Raw genomic sequence first — 14,025 nt, forward strand, 5'->3', positions numbered from 1 at the left:
ATAGGACAACAGCAAATGAGAATTTTTCCAAGGATATTGTATCAAGCTTTAGTAGTTTTGAAAGTAGACTTTACTTTGCAGTTATGCCATCGTTGCCTAAAATTGCCATGACTGATTATATAAAAGACACACGGAAGTTTTATATTGCACTTATATTTTGCTTATATTTTAATAATTTGCCCCACTTAAAAATCCAAAACTTAATGTAGTGCATCAAAGTTGTTTTCATTGGCTGCTACCAGTGTCAAAATTAACATCTTTATATGTTCTGCACTTCAACCCTTGCTGAACAGGAAAGTCAAACCTGTCACGACCAGACAGCAGTGTCTTTTAGATAAATCAGAAATTTATCTGCTGGTATTCAGCTATTTTCCATTACTGTTGGTACACCACAGCTAGATTAACAAATCTTTTGACATTTGTATCAGTTAGTGTTTGAGAAGTGTAAAAGGATCCATTGTTGGCTTTTTTTTGTTAGCACTAACAAAATCACTTTCTTAGGAATCATACTTTTAATTATGTGCATTCCTACAGTTTCCACCAAATACAGCATTTACCCATTTTAAAATAGGAATTTCGGCCCCACTGTGCTTTCATATCTTACTATAATAAATATATTTCAAACCAATCACCACATCATACCACAAAATTGAACAAGTTAATATTGCCTCTGTAGACTAATGATTCTACCCTACTAACTTAGCTGGAAGCCACTGTTTCATGCATGCAACTAAGAAAACAGTACTTGAAAAATCAGTACTTCTGATTCAAGCTATGTTGCTAATATTTAAAAAGAAAAAATCTGATATTTAAACATATATAAATACAGGTAGACTATCCCTTATCCGAAAACCTTGGGACCAGCTGCGTTTCGGAATTCGGAATTTTTCGGATTTCGGAAGGGTATTACGGGGCAGCACCCCGTAAGCAAACACATTAATATTTCTGCAGCGAACCTTATGAATATTCACACTGAGTGGGATGAATATTCACACTGAGTGGGATAAATAAAGACTATAAATAGTATTACAGTTTATTTGTACAGTAATAGTTTGGTAAATTAAATAGTGGGAGAAATGTAGACCATAAATACTCTAGTACAGTTTATTTGTAAGGAAAACATTCAGTAAAACTTCAAACATATACCAGGTGCAAACTAAGCTAAATACCTGTACATATACATGCAGTAAAGGTACATTACATCTGGCTTGAGGATCTTGGAGAAGAGGGTACATCAGTGTTGTCATCGTCATCATCAGGTTGGAGTCGGACATCTGAAGATGGGCCAGGAACAGGATTCTCAAGTGATGAAGCAGCACTACGACAGACGGCCTTTTTAAAGATTTCTTCCAGTGTCATCTGTCTCATTAACATTGGTTTCTGTCTAAGCAGTCTCTCTTTAATTGAGTAAACTTGCATAATCTCTTGCTCACTGATAAATGCATGTTGTTCAAGGTCAGCAATTAACTGATCACACATTGTCACCATATCGTCTATGGGGATTTTTTCACCTGTGTTCACAATGTCATCATCATCATCACTACTATCCTCATGCTTGTCTTTATTTAACACCATTTCAGCAATTTCCCCATCACTCAACGAATGCACAACAGGTGCATCATTGTCAATGTTCAGCACTTCTTCGATGTCAGCTTCCTCTAACTTATTTACACTTTCGGATGATAAACCTTTGGCGTAAGTAAGGAGGTTTGATATCATCATCTTCTCCTGACTGACAGGAAATCCTTCAAAATCTTCATCTGCAGGTCCATCTTCATCAAACATCGTTGTAGGCCAAAGTCTGTGCCAAGCATTTATTAATGTTGGTTTATCAACATCATTCCAAGCATTAGCAACTGCGTAAATGGCATCCTTAACATTGAACTCTTTCAGGAAGCTTTGGATTCCTATGCCTCTGTTGATTGCATCAAGCATACAGTTCAAAAAAACGTCTTTATACTTGCTCTTCATGGAGCGTAAAATTCCTTGGTCACAAGGCTGTATTAAAGATGTCACATTAGGGGGAAAGTTAATGCCGAAAACATTACTTTTCACAAGAAGTTCAGGAGGGGGATGTGCGGAGCAGTTGTCCAGGAACAATAAAATTTTGCAGTTTTCTTCCAGTCCAATTTGCCTGCAGTGAGCTCGTGTCGCTGGTACGAAGTGGTTATTGAACCAGTCAGAAAATATTCCTCTGGTTACCCATGCTTTCTTGCTCGCATAATAATGCACAGGTAAATTGCATACACCTTTCAAACATCTCGGATGTTGGCTTTTTCCCAATCACTACCAACTTTAACTTGTGTTAACCTGTCCTTAGCGTCCTTAAAACCTGCTGGTGCACTCTCATCAGCTGTTGCTAATGTTTTTCTAGGAACGTAGCGCCGGAACAGAGCTGTTTCATCAGCATTATAAATTTGTTCAGGACCGAGGTTTTCATCAGATATTATTTTGGCAAATTCGTCTATGTAATTTTCAGCTGCTTCATGATCAGCAGAAGCTTTTTCACCACAGATTTTCAGATATTTTATATCATGACGCTTCTTAAATTTATGCAGCCAACCTTCTGAATATTCACACTCAACTTCAATGTTCAGTTCTTCATGGTATATTCTAGCTTGTTTCATGACCATCAAACCAGTCAGTGGCACACGTTCACCTCTTCGTTGTCGAATCCACTCAATCAGCACACGGTCAGGATCTTCATTTTTTGCCCTATGCAATGTTTTCCTACTTTTCATTAGTTTATGGTCATCACTGTCAGTGTAAAACCTCAACAACTTGTCTTTCTGTTTCTTTAAGTCATATACGGTGGTAGTTCCCACACCATGTTCTTCAGTAAGACGCCGCACAGACACACCGCGATCAAGCTTCTGCAATAACTGCACTTTCTGCGATATCGATAATGAGATGCTTCCTTTTCTGCTTCTCACTGTTACCCATAGGGGTATCTGCAGCTCTTTTTAACATTTTCACAAATCACAAAAAAACAACAAATATCAAAGAGAGCAGCAGACGCACGTGTGACAGCGCTGAGACACAACTGACGCCTCACACCTGCGTGGGTCACGCATCGGCCGCGTCGGGTCATGTCGTGCACACGACTTACGCTCCACGAAAAAACTTTCGGTTTTCAGAGGTTTTTGGAAGTGCGGATAAGGGATAGTCTACCTGTATAACAATTTTTTAAAAATATATAATGCAAGGGAAAAAAACTATAATACAACTGAAAGATAAATATTGGCTCGGTGCCAGTGGTTTCAGATTTCTAATGTTAAATCTCATGAGCGCTAATATAAATCAGTTTACAAAGGAACTTACCTACCGGTAGTTTAAAAGTGAGTTTATACAGAACTTGAAGTAACAGTACAAGTTGCATTTTTATTCAAATATATGCAGGCATAGAACCTTAGCAGGAAATATAAATATTGGTAAGTATTTTCTTTGTTAAATTCTAACAATCCAGAGTCTGTTCATGAAAATATCTTTTTGGTAAATTGCTATTTTCCTTCACAAATGTAAAAACAAATACAGGCCCCAGATATCTGATGTAATACACTGGTAGATGAACATTCATCCTAAAATGAATGTCACAGTTTCTCCGCAGACTGTGGCAGATTAGTTTGTCACACGTAATTTAACTTGCCAAAAATAAAAAGGGAATAAAGGGGGATGTGAACAAGATCCTTTTGATATGGGATAGTGAGAGCAATTCTACAATTCTGTGCTCGCAGCAGACAACCATACTTGCAAGAAGCACACATTGGAAAATTGAAGCTACAGTGTTGCAGCCCTTTCTCTGACCGGCAGGGGTAGCTCTCTGCTGGGAGTGCAGGATTGTGCAATTACCCCTTCATTTTAGTGCAACAGGAAGAGATTTTGCATTTAGAGAGCACTAACAGGAGGAAGAGGCTCCATGAATATCCCCATCCTCAATGATGGTGGAGCCCAGCACGTGAGTGCAAAAGACAAGGCTGAAGCGTTTGCAACTATTTTCAGCCAGAAGTGCCGAGTGGATGATCCCTATCGGCCTACTCCGAGGTCCCCACCATCACAGAAGCCAGTCTTCAGCCAGTTTGATTCACTCCACGTGATATCAAGAAACGGCTGAGTGCACTGGATACAGCAAAGGCTATGGGCCCCGATAACATCCCGACTATCGTGCTGGAGACTTGTGCTCCAGAACTAGCTGCACCTCTAGCCAAGCTGTTCCAGTACAGCTACAACACTGGCATCTATCCGACAATGTGGAAAACTGCCCAGGTATGTCCTGTCCATAAAAAGCAGGACAAATCCAACCTGGCCAATTACCACATCAGTCTACTCTCGATCATCAGCAAAGTGATGGAAGGTGTCTTCGACAGTGCTATCAAGCGGCACTTACCAATAACCTGCTCACTGATGCCCAGTTTGGGTTCAGCCAAGACCACTCACCTCCCAACCTCATTACAGTCTTGGTCCAAACATGGACAAAGGAGCTGAATTCCAGAGGTGAGGTGAGAGTGACTGCCCTTGACATCAAGGCAGCATTTCACAGAGTGTGGTATCAAGGAGCCCTAGTAAAACTGAAGTCAATGGGAATCGGGGAAAACGCTCCACTGGCTGGAGTCATACCTAGCACAAAGGAAGGTGGTTATGGTGGTTGAAGGTCAATCATCACAGCCCCAGGTCATCGCTGCAGGAGTTTCTCAGGGCAGTGTCCTAGGCCCAACCATCTTCAGGTGCTTCATCAATGACCTTCCCTCCAACATAAGGTCAGAAATGGGGTTGTTCGCTGATGACTGCACAGTGTTCAGTGCCATTCACAACTCAGATAATAAAGCAGTCCAAGCCCGCATGCAACAAGACCTGGACGACGTTCAGGCTTGGGCTGATAGGTGGCAGGTAACATTTGCATGACAGAAGTGCCAGGCAATGACTATCTCCAACAAGCGAGAGTCTAACCACCTCCCCTTGACATTACCATCGCCGAATCCCCCACCATCAACATCCTGGGGGGTCACCATTGACCAGAAACTTAACTGGACCAGCCACATAAATACTGTTGCAACAAGAGCAGGTCAGAGGCTAGGCATTCTGCGGTGAGTATCTCGCCTCCTGACACCCCAAAGCCTTTCCACCATCTACAAGGCACAAGTAAGGACTGTGATAGAAACATAGAAAATAGGAGCAGGAGTAGGCCATTCAGCCCTTCGAGCCTGCTCTGCCATTCAATATGATCATGGCTGATCCTCTGTCTCAATACCATATTCCTGCTCTCTCCCCATACCCCTTGATGCCTTTTGTGCCTAGAAATCTATCTCCTTCTTAAATATATTCAGTGACTTGGCCTTCACAGCCTTCTGTGGTAGAGAATTCCACAGGTTCACCACCCTCTGAGTGAAGAAATTTCTACTCATCTCAGTCCTAAATGTCCTACCTTGTATCCTGAGACTGTGACCCCTCATTCTAGACCCCCCAGACAGGGGAAACATTCTCCCTGCATCCAGTCTGTAGCCCTGTCAGAATTTTATATGATTCAATGAGATCCCCTCTCATTCTTCTAAACTCTAGTGAATACAGGCCTAGTCGACCCAATCGCTCCTCATACGACAGTCCTGCCATCCCAGGAATCAGTCTGGTGAACCTTCGTTGCACTCCCTCTATGGCAAGTATATCCTTTCTTGGGTAAGGAGACCAAAGCTGCACACAGTACTCCAGGTGTGGTCTCACCAAGGCCCTGTACAACTGTAGTAAGACATCCTTGCTCCTGTACTCAAATCCTCTTGCAATGAAGGCCAACATACCATTTGCATTCCTAACTGCTTGCTGTACCTGCATGTTTTCTTTGTGACTGGTGTACAAGGACACCCAGGTCCCTTTGTACATCAGCATTTCCCAATCTATCACCATTTAAATAATACTCTACCTTTCTGTTTTTCCTATCAAAGTGGATAACTTCACATTTATCCACGTTCTACTGCATCTGCCATGTATTTGCCCACTCACTCAACTTGTCTAAATCGTCTTGAAGCCTCTTTGCATCCTCCTCGCAACTCACAATCCCACTTAGTTTCGTGTTGTCAGCAAACTTGGAAATATTACATTTGGTTCCCTCATCCAAATCATTGATATATATTGTGAATAGCTGGGGCCCAAGCACTGATCCCTGCAGTACCCCACTAGTCACTGCCTTCCACCCCAAAAAAGACCCATTTATTCCTACTCGGTTTTGTAGTGTCCGTGTGTAGATAAAGACACTGAAGACAGGAGTTGGTTCATAGGTATTTACTAAGCAAGTCTGGGGGGGGGGGGTTCTAAAGGATATACACAATACACAGGCTTATATAGCCCAAGTGGCAATTACCGGCATTACGCACACCTGGGGCTCTTAAAGGCACATACACCACAGGTTTGCCAATTTTCAATCCATGCCAGTATATTACCCCCAATCCCATGTGCTTTAATTTTGCACACTCACCTCTTATGTGGGACTTTATCAAAGGCCTTCTGAAAATCCAAATACACCACATCCACTGGTTCTCCCTTATCTATTCTACCAGTTACATCCTCAAAAAACTCCAGTAGGTTTGTCAAACACGATTTCCCTTTCATAAATCCATGTTGACTTTGTCTAATCCTGTTGATATTTTCTAAGTATCCTGTTATCACATCCTTTATAATAGACACTAGCATTTTCCCTACTACTGATGTTAGGCTAACTGGTCTGTAGTTCCCTGTTTTCCCTCTCCCTCCTTTTTTAAATTGGGTTATATTTGCCACCCTCCAATCTGCAGGAACTGTTCCATAAGCTATAGAATTTTAGAAGATGACAACCGATGCATCCACTATTTCCATGGCTACCTCTTTTAGTACTCTGGGATGCAGATCATCAGGCCTTGGGGATTTATCGGCTTTCAGTGCCATTAATTTCTCCAGCACTATTTTTTTACTAATGCTAATTTCCTTTAATTCCTCCTTCTCACTAGACCCTTGGTTCCCTAGCATTTCTGGGAAGTTATTTGTGTTCTCTTCCGTGAAGACAGAACCAAATTATTTGTTTAATTGCTCTGCCATTTCCTTGTTCCCCATTATAAATTCTGCTGTTTCTGATTGTAAGGGACCTACATTTGTCTTCACTTTTTTTTTTACATACTTGTAGAAGCTTTTACAATCCGCTTTTATGTTCCTTGCAAGTTTGCTCTCATACTCTATTTTTCCCCTCTTAATCAATCTCTTGGTCTTTTTTTTCTGAACTCTAAACTGCTCCCAATCCTCAGGCTTGCTACCTTTTCTGGCAACTTTATATGACTCCTCTTTGGATCTAATACTATCCTTAATTTCTTTTGTTAGCCATGGTTGGGCAGCTTTTCCTTTTGTATGTTTTGCACCAGAAAGGAATGTATAACTGTTGCAATTCATGCATTCGTTCCTTAAATGTTAGCTATTGCCTATCCACCGTCATGCCTTTTAATGAAGCTCCCCAATCTATCATAGCCAACTCACTCCTCATACCATCGTAGTTTCCATTGTTTAGATTTAGAACCCTAGTTTAGGATTGGATGACTTCACTTTATTTTAATGAAGAAATCTATCATGTTATGATCACTCTTCCCTAAAGGACCCCGCACAACAAGATTATTAATTAACCCCTTCTCATTGCACAATACCCAATCTAGGATAGCCTGTTCCCTAGTTGGCTCTTCAACACACTGGTCTAAAAAACCATCTCGTAAACACTCCAGGAATTCATCCTCCACAGTATTATTGCTAATTTGGTTTGGCAAGTCTATATGTAGATTAAAGTCACCCATGATTACTGTAGTACCCTTGTTACATGCATCTCTAATTTCCTGTTTGATGCCATCCCCTCCATTACCACTAGTGTTTGGAGGCCTATGGACAACTCCCACCAATGTTTTATGCCCCTTGGTGCTTCTTAGCTCCATCCAGACTGATTCTACATCTTGATTTTCTGAGCCAATATCCTTTCTCATTATTGTTCTGATTTCATTCTTTACTAACAACGCCACCCCACCTCCTTTTCCTTTTCGCCTGTCCTTCCTAAATATCAAATATCCTTGGATATTCAGCACCCAGCCTTGATCACCCTGCAGCTATGTCTCCGTAATCACAATTATATCATATCCGTTTACATCTATTTGCTTAATTCGTCTACCTTATTACAAATGCTTTGTGCATTCAGATATAGTGCCTTTAGATTTGTCTTAACATTTTTAGACATCTTAACTTTTTTGTACTATGGCCCTATTTGGCATATTACCATTTTTTCTTACCCGGACCCTATTTGTTGGTGCACTCCTTTGTTTGTACGCTCTGTCCTTTCCTGACACAATCTGGTTATCCTTACCCCAATCACTTTCCTGCCCTGCTTCCTTGTCTTTTCTCTTTAGCATTCTAGATTTCTCTCCACTGGGACCCGCATCCCCCACCCCCTTATTTAGTTTAAAGCCCTATCTACCTCCCTAATTATTTGATTCGCTAGAACTCTGGTCCCAGCATGGTTCAGGTGTAGTCCGGCCCAACGGAACAGCTCTCTCTTTCCCCAGTACTGGTGCCAGTGCCCCACAAATCGAAACCCACTTCTCCCACACCAATCTTTGAGCCAAGCATTCATCTCCCTGATCCTATTGACCCAATGCCAATTTGCTCGTGGCTCTGGTAATAATCCAGAGATTATGACCTTTGTGGTTCTGCTTTTTAAATTAGTTCCTAGCTGCTTAAACACTCTCAGCAGAACCTCTTTCTTTGTCCTACCTATGTCATTGGTACCTACGTGGACCACGACAACTGGATCCTCCCCCTCCAAGTTCTTCTCCAGCCAGGAGGAGATGTCCTTTACCCTGGCACTGGATAGGTAACATAACCTTCGGGGCTCACGCTCCTGGCTGCAGAGAACAGTGTTTATCCCCCTAACTATACTGTCACCCACTACAACCACCTTCCTTTTTACCCAACCCCCACCCCCCACTTGAACGGCTTCCTGTACCACGGTGCCGTGGTCAGTTTGCTCGTCCTCCCCGCACTGGTCCACAAGGGTTGCAAGAACCTCGAATCTATTGGACAAGTGCAGGGACTGAGGCTCCTGCAATACTATCTCCTGGATCCCTGTACCTGCCTCACTCGCAGTCACACCCTCCTGTTCCTGACCACGTGTCAATTCTAAAGTATTTAATCTAAGGGGTGTGGCTGCCTCCTGGAGCAAAAGGTCCAGGCAACTTTCTCCCTCCCTGATGTCTCGCAATGTCTGCAGCTCGGACTCCAGCTCCTCAACTCTGAGCCGAAGTTCCTCGAGCCGCAGACACTTACCGCAGATGTAATTGCCCTGGACAAAAATGTCCACAAGTTCCCACCTATTGCAGCAACAACACATCTCCTGTTCTCCCATTATTTTATTTGTTTAATTAATTAGTTTAGTATTAATCAAATTATTGACCTCATTTAGTTTATTAAATTAAGTTTAGTTTTTAAAATTTAGTTATATGTTAACTTAAAACTTAGCCCACAGTCACTACCAATCACTTACCTGCCTTACCTGTAATGTCACACTGCCGTTTTCTCTTGTTGATGCAGGTCTGCTGCTGCTTTTATCCCCGCTCTCGGGCCTCTGTCTGCTCCCGCGCAGGTGCGCCGCCACTCTGCGGGAGAAGTTAAGAAAAGCAAGCACCTCCTTGCCCCACTTCACCAAACTCCCACACTTGCCAAACTTGCAGTTGTTCACTCTGTGCTGCTGCACTCACAGGCCCCTGTTTTTATACTGTTTGTGACTCAGATGAGTCACCACTGCTCTGCTACTGTTTGAGGAACCAGTTTAATCCAGTTGGCTAATTAACTAACTACAGCAGCTCTCCAGCAGGAGGTCTTGCTTGTTTGTCTCTGCTTAAGCCTGAAGAAACTTAAAATTTTAAAGTTTAAATTTGGACTTAAACAGTTGATGTTACTTAAGAGCTACTAGCAATTAACACAAGATTTTAAAAGAGATAAACCCTTAAATCTCCCACACTTACCAAACTCGCAGTTGTTCACTCTGTGCTGCTGCACTCAGTGATGGAATACTCTCCACTTGCCTGGATGAGTGCAGCTGCAACAACACTCAAGAACCTTGACACCATCCAGGACAAAGCAGCCCATTTGATTGGTACTCCCTCCACCACCGGCGTACCGTGGCTGCAGTGTACCATGTACAAGATGCACTGCACCAACTCGCCATGGCTTCTCGGGAGCACCTCCCAAACCCACGACCTCTTCCACCGAGAAGGACAAGGGCAGCAGGTGCATGGGAACACCACCACCTCCAAGTTCCCCTCCAAGTCACACCATCCTGACTTAGAAGTATATCGCCGATCCTTCATCGTCACTGGGTCAAAATCCTGGAACTCCCTACCTAACAGTACTGTGGGAGTACCTTCACCACAAGGACTGCAGTGGTTCAAGAAGGCGGCTCACCACCACCTTCTCGAGGGCAATTAGGGATGGGCAATAAATGCTGGGCTTGCCAGCAACGCCCAGATCCCATAAGCAAATTAAAAAATACTCTTGGCATCCTTAGTATGTGTCAAATCGCTTCACAGCCAATGAGTGACTTTTGAAGTGTAGCCACTGTTTTTACATAGGCAAACATGGCAACAAATATGTGCAGAGCAAGGTACCCATACATTGTAATATACGATAACTTGCCAGTTAGTCTGTTTTTGGTGGTGTTGCTTGAGGGATGCTAATTGGCTGGTACATTGGGAACTATTCTGCTGTACATGGGTTCTTTTACACCCACCTGAACAGGCAGATGGGGCCTCGGTTTGACGTTTGTGATACCTATCACAATGCATTTCTATCTCAGTACTGCACTGAGTGACAGCCTAGATTATATGCTCAGGTCCTGCAGTGAGGCTTGAATCTACAACTTTCTGACTTAGAGGTGCAAGAGGTACCGCTGAGCCAAGCTGACACTTAAAACAGGAGAAAATATATAACATCATTACATTTGGGAACCCATTATCAAGATGCAGCCCATCATTAATATTATATTCCCCAAGAGAGATGTGTCATGGCGTGAATTTTCTTTTTGTTTCAAATCCTAAATAGTACATATTTTGAAACTGTAATCTTGTAGAAGTAATATTTGGAATGGTAGGTATGAGCTTTGTATATACAATTATATGATCACTATTACAATTTTGAAGAGAGAATTCGCTTTCTGTTAATCAGTTTTAGTCAGTGGTGGACAGGAAGAGGTTGATTATTTTACATTTGCTTTGATCCTCCATTGCACTATTATTGCTTGCTTTCATAACTGCTCTTAACATATCGTGCAGTAGTCAGCTATGTTTTTGTGCTTCTCCAGCTCCACATGGCCCAGTCCCTCCTTCAGTCCTTCCTGTAGGTCCCCAGATCACAACTGGCAGCTCCACTCTATCAAAGAAGAGGCCACCGCCCCCACCCCCTGGACACAAACGAACCTTATCTGACCCACCAAGCCCGCTACCTCATGGTCCCCAGAATAAAGGTCTGATTCCTTGGGGTGAGTTTTTCTTATATTAAGTTAGTTAAGTAAAGTTGCTGTAGGAAACCGAAAATCGTATTACAGTATTGTTTATCAAAAATAGAAATTATATTAAAGGGGGAAACTGCAAAATGTTAGTTCTTCCTGATTCATTGAACCTCCACATATAAATAGAATTTGCTGTCATTAGTGCAGGGAAACAAAATCATCTCGGGACATTGACACTTTAAAAAATTGACACCCTTGCGTTGCTAATTTGGTCAAATGGTTATTATACAACTCTGTGGTATGTAAGTTCTCATTCTGGACTGCGCCATTATTTTTTTCCCCCATTGTCCACAGCACTCTTGATTATTGTCTAGTTTTTTTCCTTCTATGTGATGCATCCTAAAATAATGTGGGAGAATCTGAGACACCATGACTTCAAGACAATATGTACATAGTTCCCATAGTCACTGGGGAACCCTCGTTTATAGTCTCTGGCTGGTTTTCACTAAATAGATTAGGCAGGCAAGTGATATTTCATGGTCAGATAAGTAGCAAAATGCAAAATACACACTTTTTTTGCTAAAGTTAGCGACAGGAGGAATTTCGCTTGCTACTTTTAGAAAAACCCCATGACACCATTGAGCTTATTGGCTGACATTTCTAATAAACCACTTAGATTAATGTGATACTCAGACACAGTACTCCGGTTAATATGCGTAATATTCCCTGAACAGTCAAAATTTTGCAGTAGCCTGCAATAACCAGGACAGTAGCCCAAGGCTGCTGTGTTACAGGGCTGACTATTTCAGGGTTCGCTTTTTACTCCTGACTAAGCTCTTGGTCCAGATAGCTTGCACCCATTAAAGGAGGTGGGAACTAAAACAGTGAAGGTTTAATTGGCATTTGATAGTTTTGTTCCACTGAGGAGAGAGTTCTCAAAATTATAAAGTGGCTAAAATAACTCCCATTAGTTAAAAAGGGTGAAGCGACATAGCTGGAAACTATAGAACAATAAGTTTATAGATAGTCTTGAAACAATTTTCAGAGATCTAGTGGACGAAGGCATAATAATTGGTATGAGAGCAAGGAATCACGCATTAAATGGTATTGGTAGCATGTGTGCTGATCAGGCAAGAAATCTAGGAGTTTTAGTGGATGAAACCATGAAACAGTGCTTAGCTGTACGATTAAAAATGGCAAATGGGGTACTGGGTTTCATTAGAAAAAGATAGAGTACAGATCAAAAGAGGTTCTCTTGTGCAAAGAGCATTGGTCAGACCCAATCTGGAATGCTGTGTGCCGTTACACTCACCTAGTCATCAGAAAGACATTATTGCAAACGACAAAGATGATTTAGGTTATCAGGGATTTAAGTTACAAGAAAAGGCAAAATGAGGCTTTACTCAATTCAATTATTCAGAGAGCATGAACAACAAAAGCCAAGAAGAGTCATTGCTATCCAAACATTACAGGAAATTCTTGTGGGAGACTGAGTAAATGGACTGTCATTTTGGATCCCTGGGGAAAAGACTGTTTGGGAGAGCATATCACAGAATCTTGCCCTAAATTTAGAGGAGTGATTTTTCTTAAGTCATTCAGGGTGTGCCAATCAGAGATTTCTTCAACACTTACTTCATTTCCAAGTAATTAATATTATCAGGTTGTTGAAGTGAGCTTTAGTTTTTCTGCTTCAACAGAACCATGAGTTACCTAGAATAACAAGCAGTCAGGTAAACCCATCACTTACCAAAGATCAGTCAATGGGCATAAGAATGTAACTCAACGTGTCATTCCTAGCAGGACAGAAGCTAGCAGAAAAGGTTAGTTCATTGTTGATGGTTACTTTGTAAGCCAACATTCCAAGGGTTGCTCTTATTATTGGGTACCTGGGAGCAACTTATGTGCATTAACCAAGTATTATTAACTTGATCTGAAAGCTGAGGAAAAGCACTTTGGAATTAAAGGTGCAGTGGCTGCAAAATTGGCTACGGGACAGAAATCAGAGAGTAGTAGTGAACGCTTGTTTTTCAGACTGGAGGGAAGTATAGAGTGGTGTCCCCCAGGGGTCGGTACTATTAGGACCACTGCTCTTTTCTATATATATTAATGACCTGACCTTGGGTATACAGAGAATAATTTCAGAATTTGCAGAATTTGAAACTCGGAAATGTAGTAATCAGTGAGGAGGATAGTAACAGACTTCAGGAGAAGATAGACTAGTGAAATGAGCAGACACATTGCAGAAGAAATTTAACGCAGTGATGTGTAAAGTGATTCATTTTGGTAGTAAGAATGAGGAAAGGCAATATGAACGAAATGGTACAATTTTAAAGGGGATGCAGGAATAGAGAGACCTGGAGGTGTACGTATACATATCTTTGAAGGTGGCAGGACAAGTTGAGAAGGCTGTTAAAAAGGCATATGCCATCCTTGGCTTTATAAATAGAGGCATATACAAAAGCAAGGAAGTTAGGCTAAACCTTTATAAAACACTGGTTGGGCACCAGCTAGAGTATTGTGGCCAATTCTGGGCACCG

At 41.8% G+C, this 14,025-nt stretch overlaps 1 protein-coding gene across 1 annotated transcript in view; it reads left to right on the forward strand.

Moving 5' to 3' along the window:
* LOC147115197 (arf-GAP with SH3 domain, ANK repeat and PH domain-containing protein 1-like) overlaps positions 1–14,025 on the forward strand; it is a 439,694-nt gene that overhangs the window by 382,797 nt on the left and 42,872 nt on the right. The window contains exon 25 of the mRNA XM_085993991.1: positions 11,342–11,518. Coding sequence (XP_085850117.1) covers positions 11,342–11,518 — 177 coding nt within the window. The remainder of the gene's footprint in view (positions 1–11,341; positions 11,519–14,025) is intronic.

This window comes from Somniosus microcephalus, chromosome 7, assembly GCF_052327205.1.
Source record: "Somniosus microcephalus isolate GS21.2 chromosome 7, FLI_Smic_1.0, whole genome shotgun sequence".
Taxonomy (NCBI): Eukaryota; Metazoa; Chordata; class Chondrichthyes; order Squaliformes; family Somniosidae; genus Somniosus; species Somniosus microcephalus.